This window comes from Vidua macroura, chromosome 10 (genome assembly GCF_024509145.1).
Source record: "Vidua macroura isolate BioBank_ID:100142 chromosome 10, ASM2450914v1, whole genome shotgun sequence".
NCBI classification, from domain to species: Eukaryota; Metazoa; Chordata; class Aves; order Passeriformes; family Viduidae; genus Vidua; species Vidua macroura.
In genome coordinates, this window is record NC_071580.1 from 3,412,435 (window position 1) to 3,437,719 (window position 25,285).

Consider the following 25,285-nt stretch of genomic DNA (forward strand, 5'->3'; position numbering starts at 1 on the left):
GATTTGAAGTTCATTTTTTCTTAAACAGCTGGCATTTAAGATGGAACAAAAGTTCTCTTAAGAATTTGTGGTGGCAAGATTTAGAAATGGGACCTGTAAGAAGAATTTTTTAATTGCTCTTTTGGTGTAGAAAGGATTTCCATTGATAGCTTTGCTTCTGGTGGGACTCAAATGTCTCAATAATTAGACTAATTAGAGCTAGTAGAAAAAACAGGCTGTAAGTAATACGATCTTGGAGATTATTCCTTCAGATCTCAAGGTGTGTGTAGGTTTAGAAAGAAGTTTGTTTAAAAAAGATGACTTTCCTTCACATAAATTTTCAGCAGAAAAGCCATGAAAAAATTTTCCTTTCTGAACCACTGAAGGTGTTTTTTCCTTCCCCAGGTGAAGAGTTTGCCTTCCTGAAGGAGCTGTCTGACATGGCAACTGCTGAAGAAAGTCACTACGTGCTGGACATCGCCAACTCCCTCTACGTGCAGAACGGGTTCCATGTCAGTGACAAATTCCTGCAGCTGGTGAAAAAATACTTTAAAGCTGAAGTAGAGAATGTAGATTTCAGCCAAAGTGCAGCTGTTGCTACTCAGATCAATAAATGGGTGGAGAATCACACAAATAGTAAGTGCCTGTGATCCTTTTGTGCACTTCCTGCAGGAAGTGTTTCTGCTTCCCAGCTTGTGCAGTGATGCTGGGTTGGTGCTTTGGCTTTTATCTGTTCTGTCTGAGACTGAAGTGTCTCCTCCCAGGAGAAGAATTCTAGTATTTCTATTTTTTCCTGTGTAGGAATGATCTGTCAGAGGTAATATTAGTCATTGTTAATCATGTGGCATCTATATGAAGATTTGTTCTCTGGTCTTACCATCTGTAACATTTATTGAATGAGACTGTTTTAATGGTAGGCATTTTAATAGTATTTTAAATTATTTTTTAAAAGAAGTATTATTGCTAATGGCAGAAAAGTTGTCTGCAGAGAAGTTATTGGCTCGTGCTTTGGATGTGTGGAGTATCACTCCTCCTCTGAGGAGCTCATACTCACAAGGTACTGAGAAATAGAATAGTAGGGAATGAAAAGATAATTTTGAACCACAAAATCAGAGTGTGTAATGTAATATTTTGCAGTGTGAGGAAACGAGATAGCATGTTGAGAGGGTAGTTGATTTTAGGAACGCTGTCAACAGTTTCACAACACAAATTTGCAGCAGGGGAGTTAAGCACAAAATTACTGTTGTAAATATGCACATGGAGAGCTGCAGGATGCTGCTTGGCTTGGCAGCTCCCAGAGAGGTGGCATTTCCTGGATCCATGCAGAGTCCCCATATCTGGGAGTCTCCTGGTGCAGGGATCAAAGCATGACCTCATTCTGGTTCCCCTGGCCCACTCTGAAGGTTGAGATTTTGGGAGTAATTCGGGAAGGTCTGGCTCTGACACAGTTGTACCACTGGGAATTTGGAGGGATTGGAATTACCTGGAAGGCATTAACACATCCCCATGTAGTCTGAGCACTTAAGAATCCATAATGCTTTATGGAAAAGCATGGCTCCAAAGTGGAAAAGCACCTTCTGTAATGCTTTTATTCCCTTTTGAAAATGGTCTGGTTTGTTCCAAGGGAGCACAGCAGCCATTCTGTTCCTAACAAACTGCCCTTTCTCTCAGGCTGCAGGAATAGCTGGGTGGAAGTGATGCAGCAGATTGCAGAGGGTTTCCATGGATGTGGTGTCTGCCTGCAGGAAAAGGAAAAGCAGGGCCCACCAGGGCAGCTGGAGGGCTCTTGGTGTCAGGTTGGGATGGTTCCAGTCCCTCAGCTGGTCCCCTTCTCTCTGATAACCCCCTTAGGAAAGGGGCATAGCACAGGCAGGTTTCAGTTCCAGCCTGTTCAGCGTGATGGGAGGCTCAGAGCAGAAAACAGAACCATCAAAGGTTTCTCTGGGCAGGAAAATTCTTAACATTTCATTGATGTATTAACAAGACGTGGCTGAAAAAACAAAGAAATATGAGTATAAAATAGAAATCTGGAAATATTTTCCTTTTTTTCTTTTTACAACTCCAAGTGAGTATTGGTCACACCTCCCTCCTTAGAACATTCGAGATAAAATGAAGTACAAACAGCAACCCGGAAGAAATCCAACCCTGTGATACACAAATTTCACACCAGTTTGTCAGGATCACATGCTCCAGAAAGCAGAATTAATTTGTTTTTTAAACCATGGATTAAGTAGTAATAATCAGATGGAGGAATGTGTTTATTTTAACACTTTTGCATTGCAATGTCAGCTAAAAATAGAAGTGAGCAAGAAAGCAATTGAAGGAGGCTGCAATTCCTGAAGAACAGTGGCAGATCTGGTCAGTGCCCCCAGTTTACCAAACTGGGAATGATTTTGGTGAAATGCAGGGCATTTGAGATGAGCTGCAGCAGGTACCAGACTGCATTCTGATGTAAATGACTTATTCAGGAGTAGGAGCAAAGCAGCTGCATGCTCAGCTGCTGTACTTCCCATGAATAGAGCAGATGCTAGATGGTTTTCCTCTTTTGCTTTTCAAGAGCTATTGCCACTAGAACAAATGCTGGGAATTTATGTGGATTTTTGGTGCTTAGTCCTGGCTTTGAGTTCAACAGAAGATCACTGAAGCTCCTTCAGAGCTGGCCCAGGTGAAGCTGCAATGGGGGCACTTAGCCCCTTTAAATCAAGCACCCATTTAAGTGCTTCTTTGGATTGGAACCAAAGTTTGTACAAGTTCTGATGTTAAGATGGAAGTGCTGAATTGTTCCATAGCACATTCCAAATGTGACCCTTTCTTCACGTGGCTTCCTTGTAGGGTATATTTAGTAGTGATCAAGAAACAGTTGCCTAACACGTACTTGATGGAAGGGTTTACACACCTCCACTGTGATTTAGGTTTACAAAACACTGGCACTTTAATTGGAGATTTAATGAAACATCTGAATTGGAAATTACATGGTAACACTGCTTTTTATTTTTTTGCATTTTTCAAGCTGCCTTAAGTTTGGATTTAATGCTCACTTTGACATGCAGACTGACAGCTGGGTTTCTTTTTAGGCATGATCAAAGACTTTGTGTCTTCAAGAGACTTTGGTGCTCTAACTCATTTGGCTCTCATCAATGCAATCTACTTTAAAGGCAACTGGAAGTCACAATTCAGGCCTGAAAATACCAGAACTTTTTCTTTCACTAAAGATGATGAAAGTGAAGTGCAAATTCCAATGATGTACCAACAGGGAGAGTTCTACTACGGTGAGTTAGACCTTTAGCAAATTAGAGCTACTAAATCTTTGCTTAATGAGTTTGTTGCAGTAATATCCATTTGTATTGTTGTCTCTTCTTCCACCTAGAATTTTTAATGTGCTGTTTGCCCAAAGGAGGGACTCAGAGTGTGGTTTTTTTTCCCCCTAATGTTTATATTATAACTGGTAGCAACATTTATAATGACTTGCTTGGTGCCACAGGATGGATTTCAGAATGTTTATCCGTTGGATTTAAGTTCTTTGCAATTCTTGAGCTTGTCCTGCTTATCACAAAATTATTTCTCTTGTGCTGTGCTAAACATTCAAATGAATGTTTGCTCTTTACTGTTGTACTGGTATAATAGAGGTTCTTTGAACAGCAGAACTAATGATCATTTTTAGTTGGAGCTTGAGCTCCAAGTGGATTCTAAATGTCTGGCAGCATTTTGCTCAATCTCATCACTGAAAAATCCTCTCTCCTGAATAAAAAACTCTGCCCATTTCCCTGAAAGTCTCAGCAGCCTTAAATTTTAGATTCTTCTCTGCCTAACCACTGAAAGTTGTGTCCCAGAACTGTGATTATCTACAAACAGTGTGATAGCTTGAGATTGTGTTCTTTAAGAAATTAAATGTAAGCCTCAAATTCTGTGATGAAGAAACCAATTTTATATAAAATTTTATATAGAATAAAGAGGGTCATTTTTAGTTCCAGTAACTAGTAAATACACTAAAGACAAAATTGTTCTAACAGGGTTTTTGTTGTTTGCCTCCTCTAGGAGAGTTCAGTGATGGCTCCAACGAAGCAGGAGGGATCTACCAGGTCCTGGAAATCCCCTATGAGGGGGATGAGATCAGCATGATGATTGTCCTTTCCAGGCAGGAGGTTCCCCTGGCCACACTGGAGCCACTGGTCAAGGCCTCCTTGATTAATGAATGGGCTAACTCTGTGAAGAAACAAAAAGTGGAAGTGTATTTGCCAAGGTGAGAGCGTGCTCCCACGTCACTGGAAGGGGGAATTGCATCCCCACTGATGGAGGAGCAGAGTAGGGAACACTTGGACTGTCCTGCTCAAGCCTGGAGTGGTGCAGCAGCCACAGGAGGGTGGCTTTGACAGCAAGGCCTGGGGGATGCAGTGCAGAGTGAGGGTTATTTCAGCAGTTGCATCTCTTTCAGAAGTACATCCACCCAGAATGATGCTCAGAGTAGTGCAGAACTCATTATGGATAAATTCCATTTAGACAGGAGCCACAGAAATATTGGAAGTCTGAACTACCAAATGTTTCATTTAGGTGCTAATTAGGTTTCTGCGTGCTGCTATTTTCAGGAGTTCTAGTGGTGTGTGTGTGTCTGTGCAGATACAAATGGTTGAGTGTTGAGGGGTAATTCCAGTCAATTTTGGGTTGGTATTTTTGCCAGCTGTAAGAAGTGCTGCTTTTTCTCCTTAGAGCAGCAAAGAATAACAAGACATCAGTACCAGAAGGGCTAAAATGTCTGTCAGTGCATTTGCAGACACAGGCTGTGTGCTCAGGGCAGATTTGCCCACATACACCATTAGGCTCTTCCTGGAATCCTGCTTCATCCACTTTCAGATATTTCTCATGCCTCTGCCCTGCCTGGCTTGGTAGCAGAGTTGTTTACTACTAAATGTCACTAATAATGTACATCTGGACCACACTGTCCTTCAAGTGATTCATGATTTCATGGCAGTGTCTTTGTGAGAACAGAGCCCATCTCTGAAAGGAATCACTTCCACTCCTTCTATTTTTGTGGCACTGTGCAGTGGGTGCGTGGCTGCAGGAAAAAATAAACTCAACTGAATCTTTAAATCATTAAAACAGTTCTTTGATTTCAGGGGACCTGGAGATCTGAGCTGGTTCCATTGCTCAGGCTCCCTGCAGTCCATCAGCTCCCTTTCCAAAGCAGAGACCACTGTCCAGGAGCTGAGCACAATAAACAGGGCCAGCCAGGATAAATTAGGTTGAGATGGACTGGTGCTGTCAGCATGCCCTGATCCCAAACTGAGATGGAGTCCACTTCTCTGTAGAGCTAAAGGCAGAGTACTGAGGGTCCAGCAGAGTTTTGGGGCTGTTTTTCCCTCCCCATAGTAGGAGTTCCTCTCTTACTTTAAGCCCCAGTTCCTTTAAAGAAGCAGGAAGAGCAGCAAAGAGCTGCATTGGAGGTTTTGTACAGACTGAGCCTGCCGCACTCTGTTCCTGGGATTTGTTTCTTGTTTGTTTTCTCTTGGAGCTTCAGGTCCCAGAGGCCTCAAAGTCCACTAAGACACATGGGAGGGGATTTTTCTTTTAGGCTGCTTTTCCTGCAGGCCTGGGCAAACCTAGGTGTGAATGAGAAGAGAAATCTGAGAATTCTTCCATCCTTAAGCTTTCTTCCTATAGATGGGACAGCAGCCTGTGCACCAATTGCTGAAGCTGGGCATCTTCTCTCCAAGAATTCCTAGATGGGAGACCCACAGCAGATTATGGAGATCCTCCATTGATGAGGGAGAAAATCTGTAAAAAACAGTTTCCATATTGAAGTATCTTGGGTATCTAAGCACATGAATGGCATTGAAAACGTATTAATTAAGTTTTACTTATTATTTAATTATGGCTTGGATTCAGTTTTTATTGGTGATTTGGGCTTTTGTTTGCAGAGACTCCAGGGTTCTCTGGAGCCAGGTTCTCACATGGGAATTTGAGGCCGGGGTTTGTGTGATCATAAAATGCCCTTATTTATTCTGCCCTCAGGCTGCTTGGTTCTTATCCAAGCACCTCAAAGAATGGGATAAACACTTGCAAATTCAGGCAAACCAGGTAGAAACACATGCTAATCTCCTTCAGTGTTTTCAGCTTACAAAAGATAACTGTCCTGAGCTTGGAATTGTGTAGGAATCTGCAGTCTCCTTACAAAAAATCCAGGAATTAATTGCTTGCTCCCAATGTGTTGGGTTTCCATTAGGGATTCAGAGGTGATCTACAGGATTTTGTCAATGCTCTAAATAAACACTTCATAAATATTTGATGCTGTGACTCAGAAAGGCATGTTATGAAATGTGGCCTCCAGGCTCTGTCCACTGAGAAATTGAAAGCAGCACTGGAATAAAATTAAATTTTTATATCTTGAGAGATGCTATCCAATTATAAAGTGAACATTTTTTAAACTTATACATTTGTAATGGGACTGAATGACTTGCCAAAGCAGAGTTAATCACAACTTTGCAATTTCTGTCTGCATTATCTGTGTGCAAATGAAATTGTGTATTATTCCTCTTAATAGCAAAGGAGAGATTTGTACAGAATGGTTAAATTATACTTCCTCATTTTCATTTCCAAATCATTGTTTCCAGCTTAACCCAGACTAAAATGATCAACATTTTAATCCACTTTTTGTATGGGAGTGAAACAGACCATGAATCTAATTTACAAAGCTGTCTCTCCAACGTAAATTACTTGAAGAGCATGGGAGGAATTGGTACCTAATACTGGTGCTACAGTTTGCAGATCCCCTCTTCAGGATTGTTCCAGTGTGCCCAAATCTCTGTAACAACCTTCTTGCTTTTTTTTGTGTATTTAAAATAGCTTTAAAATCTTTAGATGGTGCCAAAATGATATGTGGTGTTAGCTGAAGGTTGTTTTCTTTAAAAGAAAAAACAGCAAGCACTAAAACCACCCCACAAAACCCAATATAAATCCAAACCAAAATGAAAAAAAAAAAATCCTTGAGCTTTCTGGTTTTACTTTTTAACCTGCTGTCTCAAGTCCCCTTTTGATGAGGAATGGGCCAGTGCTGGTTGTCCTTGAGACACAACCACAGAAGAGGCACAAAACTCCACTGGAACACAATCCCACCCAACTCCTGCACATTCAGCCCAGGAAAGAAGGATCTTCCCAGAGAAAAACCCACAACCTGCTTTGCTTCCCCTGCCCAGAGCAACTGAATGGGGATTTTTTTGCTTGGTTTTGCTGTTAGTGGGGTTTTTCTGCTCTCTTCTTGTTTGTTTTCAGAGTATTAAATCCTAGAGGCTGCTCCTGGCACCTGGGGACAAGCTGGCTGAAATTCCAGCCAGGATGCTGGAACTGATAGGAGCTGGCAGCTGGCACTGGAGCCTGGGTGCCAACAGTGCCTCAGTCCCCAGGGCCTGTTCTCCAAGTGATGCCTCGGGTTTTAGCTTTTAGATTTCTCAGATTCTCTGCTGCTTTAGTGTGCAGTTCTGAGCTTCATATCAGGGGATGGTGAGCTCTCTGCACAGAGCAGGGAGACAAAACAATTCCTGCTCCAGCTGGGCACCAAGGACAAATGACCCAAATCTCAGCCCCAGGAGCACAAACAGTGTGGGCTGGAGAGAGAAAAACAAGCAGGATGGGAGTGCCTGGGCTAAAGCTGGAATGGGACAATGAACTGCAAGGTGCAAATGGAGCAGAGCTGATCCCAGTGAGAGCCCCCGGGAGCGCTCGTGCATTTTGGGACCATTTTGGTTCCTCTTGGGTGCAGCCCTGGCTGGGCTCTGGTGCTGCCCAAGGTGGATCCATGGAGGAGATCCTTGGAATGAATCCCTGCTTTATTCTGTGACTCTGCCCAGCTCTGCTCCAGCTCATCCTGCACAAGGCATCACAAGCAGGAATATTGATGTCAGGCACTGCAGCCATTCCTCTGTTTGCCTGTCCTTCTGCAGGATTTCATCCCTCAGAACCAATCTGAAAACCTGGAATTGTCTTGCTTTGGCTCACTCAGAAGCCTCAGGAATTTTTGAAACTATGGCATTTGGGATGAATCACTGCAGGCTGCAGTTCCCTTCTCCTGGATGAGTAGACCCTGTACCTTCATCCTCCTTGGCTCTTGAGCACCTAAAAATCACAGAAAATTCAGTGTTTTAAGGGTTGCAGACACCATAAGTTATGAACACATCTTTTTTTTCTTTCTTCAAAGGCTGTAAAATAGAAGAAGGATGGCCTGACGTGGAATGTTAGTGCTTAACTACAGAATGTCAGTGACATAAATGCATCATTTTATTCTAATGCTTGTGCAAGTTTTAAATTTCATTAAAATATCCTGATTCTCTGCTAAAATCTCCAAAGACTTGCTGGTTTCTTTACCTAATCTTCTCTTCAGTGTCTGTTTCTCAGATACCCCTTTGTGGTTTTTAAAGCTCTCACTTTTTACTATTCCATGATTTTTGATACTGAAGTACTTAAATCAGTTTTTCAAAGTATTTTTAGCATCAGAAGCACCTAAAAGATGGTGGGGGAAATCAAAAATGACCATCTGGTTCATGATATGTAGCAAAGAGTGCAAATAACCAAGTGTCAGTATGGTGGAGTTCAACATTCCCAGAGTCTGGGAAATGAGCTGGAATGTCAGTTCTGTGCTCTAGGTTGTCAGCTTTGATTTTGAATATCATCCTCACTGTCTCTAAGGAGTGCACAGAAATCCAAATCTGACTGAGGGGTAACTCCTGCTGAATGTTTATGTCAAACTGCAGAGCCTGAAATTAAATTCCAGACTGTGGAAGCTGCCCTGTTACTTTTGAGAAAAGGCTGGTCCTGATCTCAGCTAAAATACTGGAAATCTCATTAATAATTGATCTGTAACTCTCCCTGCATTTCAGGGCATGTGAGAAAAGAGGGGAGATCTCTTTGGAGTGGGGTTTTACCACGAGACAAAACTCCACAAGAAGGGAAGTAATTAGGTTTATTTTCGTAAAGGGATCATTTGATATTTGTACAGCTGATGTGGTATTTTTGGTCTGTTTTGTTGGTCACAAAAAGCAGGAACTCACCTCTGTAGATGCTGGGCAGCCCCTCACTCATCCAGCTGCTCAGGATCTGCCCTTCCAGAGCTTCCAGGCAGGGATGGAGCCTCCATCCTCCAGTGGCTCTGCTGTCCTTTCCCCAGGCATTCCTTGGCATTGTAACCCATCTGTTTGCTCTCCCTTTCCTCAGATCCATGCTCAGTGAGCTTTCCCAGGCTTATCTTTCCCTGGACCTCTCCCAAGCCTCCCCCTTGCTCAGTGTGCAGGAGCATCCTGTGCCACAGCTGCTTGCTGGGTCACTTGCATCTCTGAGCAGATGTGTGTTTGCTGTCTAATGGGCCAGAGACTTAAACCCACCTGATTTCCATTTCTGTCTTACTCTGTTTCTCTGCACTTGGAAAAAGATGCTTTTTTTGCAGTTACTTTTCTTATTTTTTACCTCAAAGTTTGCCTTCCATGCAGACTTTACTTGCTGCTTTCTTTATTTGACACTGCTGGCTTCTACCTAAATCGTGTTGAAAGCTTGATGCATTTAATATTGAGGTGAAATAAAAAACACAAAGGGAAACAGACAGCTCTGAAAGTTTTATAAAATGCATTTTAACATTCATTTGCATTCTCTGTAAAGTAGGTATAGTTGGAAGTGGTTTTCAAAACATTTCAATGTAAATATAATGTAGAAGGAAGTATTTCTGAGTTTATTTTCTGTGGAATTATTTATTGTGCATGGACAGGTCCTCTGGACTGGACTGTACTAACTCTAGCATTGGGAATCAAATCTCAATTAATCCTTTTTTAGGGTTTTTACCAAAGTCTCTAAAGTAGTTGTGGATATGTTTTACAGGTGTGTTGTGAGAGTAAAAGTGGTTTTAGTTTTGGAGCCTAAAGGTCAGGGAAATTTGATGGAATGTAGACTTGTTACCACAGTAACTGATGCATAATCTGCCAGAACACCATGAGAAGCTTCTTCAGTACTTGAAGTTTTGTTGGTCTCTTCTGATTCTTTTGAGAACTTGCAAGGCAATAAAACCACAAGAATCAGCTCCTGTGTTGTTATGGATGCCCTGGAACTGGTCTGGACAGAGTGCATGAACACTGCTGATGCCACCAGTGATTTATCAGTGCTGAGCTATCTCCAGATCCTATTTTAAGTCCTAAAATTATTCTCTGGATAATGATAATTCTGGATGATATCCATTCCAGCCCAGATTTTTGGCTTCTAGTGGCATTTCTAAGTTCATTATGAAAGTAGATTATGTACTGGATTTTTTTCAGGTTTGTGTAAGTGAGGAAGATCCACTTGACTCTTATCCAGTTCTGTTTGATGTCCAGATGATTCTTTTTCAGGCTGCCAAGGCTGGTGCATGCCAAGGTGTTGGACATCTCAGCTCTTCATCAGCTGTGCCCTGCCCACAGCTCTGGGCCAGACTTTCACTAGAAAAGAACATGGTGTTCTTCCATAGAGCTGGGGAGTTCAATCCCAAAAAAGGAGATTGCCCAGAAGCATGTTTATTTGGTTCTAGCACTTCTGTGCCCCATCACCAAGGACTGAGCTGTGGCTGTGTCTGACTCAGTGGCTGCAGAAACCAGAACAAACCAGAGCAGCCTCCTACAGACCACTCTTTGTGTTGGACAGCTACAGCCAGCACATTGTAAATCACTCATAATTCATTGCTCATTCTCCAGAGCACCCAGAACTCACCCCTGACAAGGATTATAGTCACTCTCCTGTGGCAGCCTGTAGACATCTGATATTTTTTGCTTGGGGCTGCCATTACTCATATTTTTCTGGCATATTTCTGTGTTTCTCCAGCTGTCCAGTCTCAGTATGGCCATGCATAAAGGTCTTTTTTTTTGTTCTCCTGACACCAGGCATAGCTTTTACAACGTTTAAAAAATCAGTCTGTAAATGGAACAAGCTTTTGCTTGTTTTCCACTATCCCAGGTTGCCCAAAATGTTGCCCTCAGGACAGATCTCAGTTTGTCCTTGCAGCACACTAACCCAGCCTAGAACAGGGCTTTTGCCAGGTTACACTCGGTGCATTTACACTAACAGCTATTTGTTTTCCCTGCTCTTTACTCACAATCAAAGCCCAATTACAATTGTGCCACCACACTAATTAGAAGCTGAATCAGCAATGCTTCATATTCATATTCATAGCTGGTCTTTCTTCTATTATCAAAGTGAAAATGGAGTATCTTTCTTACTCCTCCTTTGCCAGCAGTTCTCTGGGAAGTTCTGCTGTCCTTTGCCTCATTTGATATTCTGTTCTGGTGTCTGCACAATTAAATTCAGGTTTTAGAGAAAACCTCTTGTGTAAAAAGTAAGCATTTCCATTAGCTGCTGCATAATTTTGCTCTGCAGTTTTATGGGCAGGGGGCTGCACATACCATTAGCATATTTTTGATTGCTTCTGTATTAGGAAAAATCCAGCTGTGAGTAAACTCATTTGTTTATAAGCATTTTTGGAAGGTGTCACTAGCACCAGATCTCCTACTTTGCATTATTTATCTTTGTGTTTTCACTTAGAAAATTTAATCTTCTAATAACAGTAAGTAGTGCTTACATCTGGCTTTTTGTAATGTTCTCTTCCATTCTCCAGGTTCACAGTAGAACAGGAAATTGATCTGAAGGATGTCTGGAGAGGTCTGGGAATTACAGAGCTGTTCAGCAGCAGTGCTGACCTCACTGCCATGTCTGGTAAGAACTTCTTGTCTTGTCTCTCAAGGTAGATGAGGAAATACATTTTTCACCTGGGAAAGTTCACTCTGAGAATTTCAGAACTGGGTCTCATTAGAAATGGAGACAAAGTGTGATCCCCTGCAAGAGGTAGATGCACATTGGAGCAGAAAATGCAGAGATGCACATTGGAGCACACCCATGGCTGCAGTACCTGGGTGCCAGGTGGGATTCACACCCCAGGGGAGTCACTTTGTGTCTCCAATGCTGTTTGTTCCCAGCATGAGGAGCATTGAGCTGTTGCACAATTAATTCCTCTCCCCAGATACCTGGAAGCAGCACGGGAAGGAAGAGTTTGGAGATAAAAGCAATTTAATTACAAATGCCACCTGCATTCAACAGCAGCAGAAATCTCCAATACCTTTAAAAATCCATGTGGAAGTGAGATATTTATGCTTTTAATACCTCCTAAAGCTGTTCATGGAGTCATAGCATGGTTTGGGTTGGAAGAGACCTTAAAGAACATCTCATTCCACCTCCTGTGGGGCAGGGACACCTCCCACTGTCCCAGGCTGCTCCAAGCCCTGTCCAGCCTGGCCTTGGACACTTCCAGGGATGGGGCAGCCACAGCTGCTCTGCATTGAAGTGGCACCTGTATGATTTTGGGTGTTTTTAGCTGCATGTGTTACTCCCCAGCATCCAGGCAGGTGCTTGGCTGGTGGGAAGTCCCTGTTCTCCACGCTCTGACCCTGGGACAGTCACACCTGGGTGCCCCAGTCAAAGCACTGGCAATAAAGCCAAGCTTCCTCACAAACATTCACAGAGGAATGTTTGTGATCTTCATAGCCTTTCATTTTTGCTAAGTTTGAAATATTCTTTATAGTCTATCATGTAGCTTATTCCACTGGTTTGCCACCTTCACTTTTCCAGTGAAACTGAGGAAAAACTGGCTTTAGCAAATATGAAAAGAGTTGAAATAAATGAAAAACCCCTTTTCCAATGAAATAGCATTTTTCTGAAGAAAAACACTTTCAATTTCTCTGCTAGCTCAAAGAAAAGTCAGCTTCCCTCTAAATTCTGGTCTATTTATAGGAAATTATTTACTTGAGAAAAAGCTCCAAGGAGAATGGAAAATGCACAGGGAACCACAAAGGCAGCACCTGGCTTTTATTTAGTTCCATGTAAAATTCATTTATATATCAAGGACATCTACTTATCAAGAGGTTGGCAGAAAGAATCACATGCTTGTGTCTTAATCCACGTGACTAATGATTTATTTAAAGTTTTGTATTTCTGACAATTGTACTGTACAAAATCAAAACACCACATTCTGCATGACTGAATTAACTCCTCTGCCATTTAAAGATTTACTTGTTATTTAAGCATAGAGCAGTGTATAGAGAAAATTCATGAGTTTTACTGTAGCTTTCCTGCTTTTCACTGAAACTAGGTTGTTCCACCTGGGCATGAAAAGGTTATTTGTAAATTAAGAATGAAAAAATGGTTTTGAAGTAATGTCTTTAATGAAAACCCCACAGTTGATGCTGTCTAAAAGAAGTTTTAAGTAGTTAAAATACAGAATACTTTCCTTCTTTCTAATTTTCATCATTTAAAATATGGATGGAAGAAGGGAAGATAAGTCATGAAGACAATTTGTTTAAAGCTGACTTTTACAGACAGCTGAATGGGACATCAGGAAATGGAAGTTGGAAGTTTATGTGCATCTCAGGGTCACCCCTCTGGAAAATCTGGCACTTCATGAGCTCTTAAATGCAGATATTTCAACAAAATCTTTAACTGGACACTTAATTTAGGAAGATATAAATCAAATTAAATCTAAAGAGATTTTTAAGAAATTTGGTTCCATTTTAAATTCCTCTCCTCCTCTGTCCTGTTGCTCTGGCATTGCTGCCAGGGAAAGTCTCCTGCAATTTCAGCAGCAACCCAAATCCTGTCATCAGCTGCAGGCAGATCGGTGAGCTCAGCAGAATTCTCTGTGGCTTTAGTGGATATAAACCAAATTGCAGGATTATTTTTCAATATTCAGATTTTTTTTGCTGCTTCCCCTCAATCTGTAGAATGGACCCAGAAGGACCAGCTTTACCTCTGGAATGTCTGGGTTCTGAGCAGCCAAAGGGAAAGTGTTAATGCACTTTGCAAATGTTACTCCCTGGCAGAAATTAGCTTCTTTGACAATTGCCACAGGTGAGTAGGAGGACATTCCTGCTGGGCTGTCAGCTCTGCTGCTTTCTGACTCTCACTTTCAGAAAAGACTTTGACATTATTTACTTGCATCTGATTCCATCGGGTGTCCAAAATAATCTTGAAACAACCTCTGCTATTTGAGATGTTATCATTGTGACTTTAACACATCACATAAATTTGCTGCTTGAGTATTTTAACACCACTGAAGACTTAGCATTGAACTAATTTCAATACTAAAACTCCCCTTCTCCTTCAAATGGTTATAATATTTCTGGCTGTTTTATAGAGCCTTAAAAGCAGCTGCTTTTAATGCAAGGTGACCTGGGTGACAGTGAGCAATGAAGGGATCTCAGTGACTTCCTTCCACAATATGAAGTAGTTAGAAGAGCATCAGTCCAGTAAATAACTCTTGGAAGTCATGACTGACATCCATATATTTTTTCTGGGACAACCTAAGCAAGAAGAGCCAATAAACCCACATGGTATCTTTTTAAAAAATGAGATTTGCAGAGCAGCCAGTTGGCAGCTGAGTGGGAGTTTGCAGACATATGGAGATAGTGACAAATGAAGTGTGGTGCCAGCAGAGTCGTGTTCATTAGGGGGCAGCTCCAGCTCCCTCCCACTCCCCATGGGTCAGCCTTCCTGCACAAAGCTGAAACTTTGGCACCAAATCCCCAAGGGACTTCCCTGAGATGTTCACAACCAAGTCAGGTTGGTTCTTACAGAAATCCACATTCAGAGAAGCTCCTGGAGAGAAATGAAGAGATGGGAGATGCTGAGGAAAGCCCCACCTTGTCCCCTGTGAAAGCCATAAGGGAAGGGGGATAATCCTGAGGAGATGGGTGTGAGGTGGGAGCATTGCAGCCAGGGATGGGACAGTCACATCCTGGAGCAAAGGAAAGGCTGCCTGAACTCTCAGGGACAACATTATGCTTTCATAGGAAAATAGATTCACTCACTGCAGGGAGAGATGAATGAGAAGGATGTGATAGTAGCAATATAAAGAGAGGAATCTAGAAAAGGTAATTTGGGATGTGGAATTGCTCTTTTCATCATCCAAGGACAAAGATATCCAATGAAGTGAAAGGCAACAAATGGAAAACAAATAGAAAGTGCTTCTCTCATGGAAAACTTAACCACAGGGATCTTTGCTGGATGTTCCTTGAGATTGGCAGGACTGAAAAAAATGGAATTGCTCCAGAGCAATAAGAACTCTCTATACTGCACTGAATAAAGACACTCTGTGTATAGAAACTTGGGTTAGGGTATAAGGCACATGCTGGCTGAGAGGATATTTTTCTCTTACAAGTGTGCTGCAGTTTTCATTTACAGGGCTTTTTGTACCTTCTTGTCAAGCAACAATTCCATAGCTGGTGCTGGGCTAACTGGGTGTACTGGTCTCATCTGCAGTGGCACTTCTTGTGTTCCTGTCAACTTAAAATGTTGGTTTTAATACTCAGATCCTGAAAGCATTCACAACTAGGCAACCTTTTTACCTGATGGCAAATGTTAGCAGTGTTTGTGCTCTCAGAATTAGGGGCTCTGAGCCCACCAGGTGGAGACCATTCTTCTGAGGTGCCATTTCTCATCAGGAATACACCTTGGAGTTCCATAAGCACCACCAAACTATGCAAAACAAAGCACTGGGAGCAAAAAAAATGTGGAATATTTCTGTGAATGTTACAGGGCACAGGATCAGGCTTCAGTGCTGCAGTAATAAAGAAGTGATTGAAATACATGATCAGGCTAAGTAGGTGTTTCCCCACTTATTATGTTTTATTGAACATAAATCCAAATAAATTTTTAAGATTTTTGCTTAAAGACAAGTGGGTGCTGCAGTTCCCATGTTTTAAAGGAGCAGGGTGGAAGCTCAATCCCAGCTCTCAGGGCAGCATTGCTGAAGGCTTGGGACTGAAGTCTAGACCTGGTACCAGTTTTAGCAGCCTCTCTATGTTTTATTGCACACAGTCCCTGAGGGGATGATTTGGGGCTTTTGTTGGTGTGATTGAAGTGCAGCAGCTTAACTGGGAGGTTTAATTCAGTGCTGAGTGTACAGAGCAGCAAATGAGCTCTGCTGGGGGAAGACTTTTCCAGCTGCTGCTCCTCCTGCCTTTGGCTTGCTTTGGTATTACAGCTACTGAGTATTCCAATAGAGCTGATCCTTCAGCATCCCACAAAAAACAGTGAGACATTCACTGACTTCAGCAGGAGCAGGCTGGGACTGAAATTAAAATAGTGACAGAGAAGGATGGAAAAGAAAAAAGATTGAAAAAAACTAGCTCTGTGGTGGGTCTTGCAATAAATATTTCTCTTCAGCTTCTTGTAAATATAATAGAAGAAGAAAGAAAAGACCTCATTTTCCTGGAGGAAGCCTGTGTTGTACCTAGTGCAGAAATGGATTTTTTTATGTCTAGTATTTGCCTATAATCTTTTTTCCCCACTAATTGTATTTAAAATCTTGTGTCCAAAGGCTGTTTTTACCCTCTCTGCTGTACTGGGCCCTGGGCAGTCCTGAGCTATTTTAATATCCATGGTGTAGGAAAGCACTATAAATCTGAGGGAGGTCAATGATGCTGTTAAAAGGTCTTGGCAGAAGGTGTTTTAATGCAAGAAAGCTCTTCTCTTCCCCTGCCTGGTGTAGAAGGTGGATAATGGTGTTGGGGTTTTGGCAGGGTTTGGGGTTGGTTCTTTAAATGCTTCAATCTTATTGTTGAGCCACTTGAAATATGTTCCCCTTTCCTCTGCAGATAACAAGGAACTTTACCTTGCAAAGGCATTTCACAAGGCATTTCTAGAAGTTAATGAGGAAGGATCAGAAGCTGCTGCTGCCTCAGGTACCTGACTGAAAAGCAGAATTAAATCAAATGTCTGAGTATTCTGTGCTAATTAATTTTTTACAACTGATTTGCTGTACAGCCAGGAAAGCTAAATAGCAGCATGGAGACACAGCATAACAAGTGTGCAGCTTGCAGAAGAGAATTCTGCAAATCAGAAGTGTTGACATTTTTGTAACATGTTTTACCAAGAGTTTTGAGCATCCTGTGAAAAACCTCTTCTTTATTTTCTGATTGTCAGGAGAGTACAGACTGCAATTTATGTTTTCTTCATGGAGCTTGAGCATTCATCATTTTTCACCTGCTAATTGAGATAGTCAGAGGCATTTGATCCAGGAGAGTTAGAAGGAGATGAGGATGGTTTTGGCAGCTGCATTTTAATAAGCTCATGTTCAGAAACACAAGATGGGAAGTGCTGAATGCACAACCAGAGCTGTCCCCTCTTAATGCTGGGGGCTGGTGCTTGGTTTCCAGATTGTCACATGAAAATAAGTTATATTTCTTGCCCATATGTATCATTAGGTGATTTCTAATTGCCTCCATTTGCCAGTCTTGGAGGAAAGGAAGAATTGCTTGCCAGGTCTGGGTTGAATTGTGCCCAGCTGTCTCTGTGGACGTGCTCCAGTCTTTATGAACAGTGGAGTGAAAATGTAGAAGTAAATGAAACACTAGAAATTAGTAATAATATCCTGGAGAAATCCATGCACCTCCAAATAAAAATAACAAAGGGCCAAATTCTGCCTGATTCACAGTTAATTTTACCTTCAGCTCTGCAATATTTAAAAAAAGCTGTGGGATCAGCCCATTTAATTTTTGCATATTCCCTGGTTATTAAGGGTTCCCTTTCCCTCTCCGCTGTGTAAAACAGGTCAGCAGTGCTGGGTAATGCAGTGCACTTCCCTCTGTGGCTGAGCAGGACTCACAGCTCCTCTGAAGGTTCTGGATCTTAAAATTTATATGCTGCTCCCTCAGCCTGGGAAATTGCAGCACTCTGCATTGTTAATCATTCTTAAAGCCAGACTAGGCAATTACTCTGCAGGTCTCTTTCCTTTTCAGTGAGTATTTTCCTGCTATTTCTGGTGTTGAGTGTGGGACTTCAGGGGCTGCACAAAGGTCTCTGCTGAAGGGCAGGAGAAGGGGCAGAGCTGTTTGACAAGTTGCCTGTGTTCTCTTTCCTCTAGGAATGATTGCCATCAGCAGAATGGCAGTGCTCTATCCCCAGGTCATAGTGGACCATCCCTTCTTCTTTTTGGTCAGAAATAGAAGAACAGGTGAGAATACTGCAGACTTCTCTGAGTTTTTCACAGCACCTCCTCAAGCAGTCAAAGGAAAATTGCACATTTTGACCAATGGACTGGGCTCGTATTATGCATTTCCTTAGTTTGTTTTAAAATACCCAGTATTGAAAGACTCACCTTTTCCATGGCCCTGAATCTTTCTCCACATAAAGCACCAACATCTGATACAACCCTGAAAAACACTCACAGAAAAGAAAAATTCACCATTTCTGTTGTGAGAACAGAGTGTTACTGCCCTGAGTATCCATAATCATTGCACTCCCTGAGAGCTTGGCTGCAGTCAGCCCAGTGAAATATGTTCCCAGTACCAAATGATTTGCATAATGGAGGGACATTACAGCTGGGAATAATTCTGTTGTGCTCTCCAAGTGCTCTGTGGCAGGTGAGGGATGAGAGCAGCACTCACCAGCAAAAGGGACAAGGATTTAAGTAATTCCTGAGTCTGGTATTTGTAATTTGCTGTAATGATGTGGATGTGACTGGGTGATAAAACATTGCTCTCCACCCACAGGGTTTTTATGGGTCTGGTTAGGGAGAGTCACCTGTGGGACTTCATTCCCACAAACTCCATCCCAGCTGACAGCAGGCCAGCAAGGCAGGATACCAACTCCTAGGGGTTTTTAACCATAATAAAATTAAATATTATTACTGTTGTAGACACATTCAATAGAAAATATATCCGGAGGAGCGTATCTGGCCTTTGTTGCTATTCCACATCCAAAAATCTTGCCAAAAAGAAAAGTTCAAATCAGGACAGAGTGGAACTTGGTCACTTGGGGACAGTTCTTAAAATTGCAGAACCTGTGTTGCATGTAGAAAGAAGAGCTGTCAACAACTATAGCTAAAGCCTCAAAGCTTGTTACTAATCCAGAAATCTGGGGCTGGAAACCTTTTGAAAAAATCCTGTTGGTTGCCCTTCCTCTCAGACAAACCCAACTCAGGTTTGGTTGCTGTCTTCAAACAGGGCTCCTGAGCCATTTCCTGTTCCATGTTCTGAGACATCTGTTCCTGTAACAATCACACAGCACTGCTCTGGAGGTTATTGTTGGTATTCATCATCTTAAATCCTCAGTTTCTCCTGCTTCTGACACCTTTCCCTCCCTCCTTTCCCACTTTCTCCACAGGTACCGTGTTATTCATGGGAAGGGTAATGCACCCCGAGGCAATGAATTCCAGTGGCCATGACTTCGAAAAGCTTTAACTGCCACCAGCTTCCAAAAGGAGGAGATAAGCACATAAAGTTTGAAGTTAATATATTTAAGGTTTGCTGTGTTTTCCCCCAAGATACTGTTTCAAAATGCTTTCGGATCTAACTGTGTGCAAGTCAGTTCCCAGAGGAAAGCTTACAGTATTAAAGTAATGGTTCTGTTTCTGTCATTGTGATTGCTGTGTCCTTAAAATAAACTTGTGTACATGTCAACAATTGTTTCTTGTTCTAGTGGGTTGTAAAGCAGAAAACTGCAAATCCATTATTTGTAATTTTTTTACAGTCCAAAGACTGACTTGATCAATGAGACAGGAGCAGAATGTGTGCAGCTCTGAATAATGCAAATGGCAAAGCTTGGTGGGCATTTCTAGAGCTGAAGAAGCACATGTGGACACTGTGATCTCATCCTGTCCCTGGCAGAGCAGGGACATCACAGCCTGTGATGCACTGCTTGGGCAGAGAAAATGGAACAAACTGAGCCCAGTGGATTTGATTCTTGCCTGTGGTAAACTTTGTGTGAACTCTCCCACGTGATTCTCAAGTGCTGCTGCTTTTCTGGATGCTCCTGCATGTGACTGCCACTGACCCCCTAAGTGTTGATGCCAATAAAACCTGATCGCATGAATATTTGAGATCTGTCAGTGTAGAAAGCTCTGTGTGTGACTGAAGTAAAGGACTTCACTAGTAATGCCATTTGTGTGGACATATTTTTTCTCCCCCACAGCAGTTCTGCTCTTCAATAGCTCATTTCAGGGCTCTAGAATGTTCTTTCTCAAAAACAAACAAACAAACAAACAAACAAAAAAAACAAAAAAAAACAAACAACCCCGACTTAATTTTAAGTGTCTAAAAATGTTCAGTTCATAAATAAATATCTAAAGGAACAACATCATCCTTTTCATTTCCTAATTTTTTCTTGAGAACAGACTGACAGAGACGAGAATAACACCTGGCACAAGGAATTATTAGCAGGAGAATTAGTTGCTGTTTCCATTTGGAAGAGGGGGAGCAGTACCCACTGTCAGCAGAGAGGCATATAATTATTTCCTTCCTCATTGTACAAAATACAAAAAGAACAGAGGTTATGAAAAAGGTGAGAGAGAAGAGGAGAAAAGGAGGGAGGAGCTCTTTTGAAACAGATCATAAATACAAACCTTTGGATAATAAATGGTTTTTTCTCAGTCAATAGGAGTTTTCTCTTTGGAATTCTATGGGAACAAATGCATTTTGGCTGAAGTGCAGGTACAGGCTTCCCTGGCAATCACTCACTTCAGAACAGCAGAGACACTGCTCCCAAAGTTATTCATGCAAGGAGAACTTCCAAAATCTGACACATTGTTCACTCTTCCTCTACTGCTGGTGCAGCTCCTGCAGGTCAGACCAGGACGTGAGGGATGTTCTCTGTGAGGCTGGGAATGCTCCCTTGGAAAAAAAAAAGGGCTTTTGAACACATTTCCAACCCTGCCTCCTTGAATGGTTTCACAAATGGGGTTCCGAAGTGTGTTGCTGGTGCTTGTTACCTTGCTGTATTACAGTCTGGACTTGGTAAGACAGCTTTTGTATTCAAATGTAGATGAAAATGGTAATTTTTTCTTTGTGTAGCTAAAAGTGTTATGCTGGGGAGGGAAAGGGAGTGCTGCTCAGAAGGAACAGGGGCTAATTTTACCAAGAACTGCCTCACTGCAGGTGAAATGAGCTTTGGTGTGGGTTACACGAGGGCTGCTTCTTCACATTTAAATAATTCTGTGGACATCCCCTCATGTCTGCGAACATCACCATATGCTGAGGATCTCCTGTGGGTTATCTTAGGGGAAACTCTTTTTTAAGCTTTTGAAAATTTTTAACATTTTGTTCTGGCTATTTTTGTGGTGTTCACTCTGACTAAGAAGGACATGAGAAGCCTTTAGTCGTGTTTATTTTCAGTCCATCAAAAGTTCTTCCTGACCAATTCTGCTTTTTCTTTGTATCAGTTCCTTGCAACATATGTATTCCTTACTAAGGGAAGGGCTGAAAACAGATTTGAGCTGAAGATTTGAGTTTTGGAAGGGCAGCTGCCGGGCAGAAGTGTTTATAGAGGACATCAGGCAAATACACTGAATGCCCCTGCAGCTGGATTGAGCAAAAGTACAATGGAATGATGCAGAATGACAAATTCCAAATCAAATTCCCAGGACTGCCTGAATAGGCAGGTAGGGGAACCAGCAGGAACAGAAATGCAAACACTTGTGATTTCACTTGCTGCTCTCCCAGGCTTTACAGATGCAAAATAACCTTTTTTTTCCTGGTTCTTGAAAATTGAGAACTTCCTGGTTTGCAACAACATGGATTGATTTATTTCCATAGTTTTCAGTAGTAATAATATCTTAAATACTGTTGCCAGTTCATAGGTATATGGATGCTGATCCATGATGGTTTTTACTCCAGATTTTGTATAATGTTACCTTCAAAGATGCCACTGCTTTTTCACTACAAAAGTAGCAAAATCATTTTGGGGTTTTTTTTAACATCTTTTTTTTTTTCGGTAGGGGGAAATTTGTCAGCTGTAGCTCATCCATGAGTTTAGGTGTGTAGCCTTCAATTGAAAACTGTTCTGTGCTGGGGGCTCTATCAGCAAACAAATCACTGGCACTTCTGCAATGGTGCTGAGGGAGTGACCCACGGTGTGACAGTGCTGAGGTCCTGCTGGCTGCAGCTGGGTTCAAGCCTGAGGTGCAGTTGCCTGATGGGATCCTCTTCTCTTCCTTGCACACATGTCCTGAGCCCAGGTGGGAACGCTTTCCAGAGCTGCTCTTGGAAAGGTTTTCCCCCAGAATCCCTTCAGCAGCAGTGCTACTACTGAAAATGGATTTATTTGGCTGCTAGGATCCCACTTGTGTGCTACCTTGAGCACCTGAGGGTTTTTGTAGCGGTCTGATTCAACCAAAATTTTCCAATTTGTGCCAATTAGAATGGGTTTGTTGCTGTTTGAGCACGAATTTTCATTCTCCTTCCATAAGCCCTGATAGTGGCAGAGTGAACTTTTGCATCAGTGTGTGGAAACCAAGGACATGAGATTCCTCAAAGAAACAAAATCTTGGTGTTACACCAGAGACAAACCCAAACTTAGTCAAGGCTCTTTTGGCTAATTTGTATTTGTCAGTGGTGGACAAAGGAAGAAACCACAAGATGTCACTCTATCCTAAGAAGCTGAGAAGGACTTTCCTTTTGACACGAGTCCTGTGGGAGTGCTGCAAAGCTGGATATCCTGAAGAGAGCTCAAGCACAGGTAGATCTCAGCACAGTTAATGAGAATTAATGAGTTTGGAGCATCATTAGCCCCAGGTTCCTGGGATTAATAATCACGGATGGGGGGAACAAGCCCGCAGATACCTGCTTTGTGTTGCAATGCTCACTCTGGTTCTCGATGAGGGATTGCTGGAGGGAGCTCATTGCTCCCAGGGGAATTTTTGTCCTGCATGATGCCTCGTGTGCTAGGTGTGGGGTGAAATGGCAGGAATGTTGCCATTGGACACGAAATGAGCACACAGAAGCTTGGTGAGTTCAAGAGAGAAAAAGAGCCAATTTTATTGCTGACCTCGCAATATATAGAATTCCAAAAGTGACAGTGGATTGGAGGATGGAATTGCCACCTCTCCAACCACACTGGTCAAACCAACAGTCGATCAATTCTCTCCTCCCACAAAGAAGAATGCAAAACAATCATTATTTACATGAACAGTGTGTGAGAACTCCAGCAGAAATATGTAAACATTATCAGAAGGCAAAAGAAGTTTTATGAGAAATTTAAAACTTTTAAAAGAACTAGAAAAGAAAGCACTTTTAAAAATCAGGGCAACACAGGAATGGGTTGTTCTTTAACCTGTCCCCATGAACAGCCCCAGAGCTGTGCTGGTGTTATTTCTGAGAGCCACTGCTGTAACAGGACCCAGAATTTCTTTTCTGCAAGAGGGAAATAACTGGGATTGACTCAGTGATGTGCTGTTCTCTTTTGATTGTCTCTTAAATTTCCCCCTTCCCTCTCTGCCTTACAGAGTTCCTGGAATTCCTGCACGAGCAGATTCCCTGGCACAGTGAGGTCCCACCACTGTCAGGGTTTCTCCCTGCCTGGGGAGGAGGCAATATTGTTCCTAGAATAACAAATGGTGTTTACAAGCTCATTCTTGAGTTGTTCCCGTCCCTTTTATTGGGCAATGCTTGCTTTTGTCCGTGCAGTGGAAAACAGGAGTGCATGGATTAGAAAGAGACGGATGAGCCATCCCAAGCCCCGTGGCAGGCAGCAGGAAAGCAGTGCCTTGGTAACTCAGATGACAGCAGCAAGGAGCTGCCTTCCCTGGTGAGCTGCTCTGCATCCCCTGGCACAGCTGGGGAGGAGCTGTGGGTTAATTTAGCTCGGGAAACTGTCTGGATTTCCCAAGGGTTTGGATCAGACTGCTGCAGGTTCAGGGCTCCAGACAGACAGACAGACAGACAAAGGCTCCAGCTGCTCGCTGGGACCTCTGGTAGCTGCCTCAGCAGCTTCTGGGGCTTCCAGCTGGGCCGGCTGAGGGCTGTGAAAGGAAGTTCCACATGAGAAACCATCCTCAATGCACATGGGTGACACTCTGAAACTCATTAACACTCTGTGTCTGTGGCCCCCTCCACAAGGGCTTCTCAAATGGCATTCCTTCCGTACAGCGCTGCCTTCCAGCAGCATCCACAGGAAGATTTCTCTCCTTTTACAGCACTAATTAGAAGCCCAAGTCATGGGCCAGCTGCTGTGGGCATGAGGCAAGCTGAATGAAAAGCTGGGCAGATGTGGCAGGCACATTCTTTTCTCTCTCGGGATTTTTCATGGAGGAGAACAGAGGGAAGAAAGAGAAAACAATTTCTATTTCTGCTCCTTGTTTCTCCCATGTGCAATGTGTTTGGAGAATTGTTTACCTGGGGTGGTTGCTTGGTTGGATTCTGGTGAGGATTGTTTGAGCTGATGGCAAATCCAACCCACCTGTGGCTGGACTCTCAGAGAGGGGCACGAGTTGTGAGTGAGTTAGATATGGCAGAACAAGTTTGTGGTTTTAGTATCTCCTTTAAATAATATATTCATGTATTATAGTATAGTTACAATAAAGAAATCATTCATCCTTCTGAACTGGAGTCAGACATCAGCATTTCTCCCCACCGGGTTCACCTGCACTTACAATAGGCAGAAGTGAGGGAGTGCAGTGCAGCTGGAATTGCAGTTTGCAGACAGCAGCCAGGGCTGGGGCTGTGAAGGATCCAGGCTCAGTCGGTCACTGGCAGGCAGCTCATGGAGAAAGGTGGAACAGATAAATGTGTGAGCCCAGATACAGATACTGATTGTAAAATTCTGGGTCTGCCAGGAGCTGGCTGAGGAAAGAACTGGAATTGTTCCTGCAGCTCAGGAATGGAGCCCATTGCCTGGGTTTTTATCTTTTCAGCCACGCTGCATCACAATAGGAATGATGTCTCAGATATGACCCAGGTTTGCTGATAACAAGGTGTTTTACTGGCTCTCATAAACACACATCCTCGCTGGGGAAGAGTGATCTTTTTGGACAAGCTGAGGGAAAATTCCTGCAGAAAAACGATCCTGTGTTTGTGTAGAAATGCTTTTAAGTAAGGAAGGGAAAAGATACAGAGGAAATCTGGGTTGTGTCTAAATCATGTTTGTAATGTTCTCATTAAGGGATTGGAATTGCCTGTGGAAAAAGATGAGCTTCAAATTTCCTTCAAGTATTCTAATGCTACCAAGAGTTTGGAGCCAGTCACAGTTTTTCACTCTGTTTACTCTTTGTTAAAAGTCACGTTTTGAACCAAAGCTGGAATCCTTGCAGGTGGTAACAGGGTGATAATTTTGACTGAACAGAGTGAATGAAATATATTAAAACTTGATAAGAAATTAAAGATATCAGGAAGATTGCCCTGAGACCTGTAAGGATCATACTCTGGGCAATGCCAAATCTCACTGGTCACCAGCAGTGTGGCACAAAATCTGTTTTATTTGGGGCTTTTGTCACTGTCAGTGTATTTTGTAAATGTGTGTTTCTAAAGACAACAGCCAAAAAGTCAGCAAA

General features: G+C 42.5%; 1 protein-coding gene across 1 annotated transcript in view; it reads left to right on the top strand.

The window, feature by feature from the left end:
• SERPINI1 (serpin family I member 1) overlaps positions 1 to 19,899 on the top strand; it is a 45,112-nt gene extending 25,213 nt beyond the window's left edge. Inside the window, exons 3-9 of the mRNA XM_053986160.1 lie at positions 385 to 615; positions 3,054 to 3,248; positions 4,015 to 4,219; positions 11,591 to 11,688; positions 16,620 to 16,706; positions 17,888 to 17,977; positions 19,129 to 19,899. Coding sequence (XP_053842135.1) covers positions 385 to 615; positions 3,054 to 3,248; positions 4,015 to 4,219; positions 11,591 to 11,688; positions 16,620 to 16,706; positions 17,888 to 17,977; positions 19,129 to 19,205 — 983 coding nt within the window. The 3' untranslated portion in view covers positions 19,206 to 19,899. The remainder of the gene's footprint in view (positions 1 to 384; positions 616 to 3,053; positions 3,249 to 4,014; positions 4,220 to 11,590; positions 11,689 to 16,619; positions 16,707 to 17,887; positions 17,978 to 19,128) is intronic.
• The last annotated feature ends 5,386 nt before the right edge of the window (positions 19,900 to 25,285 follow it).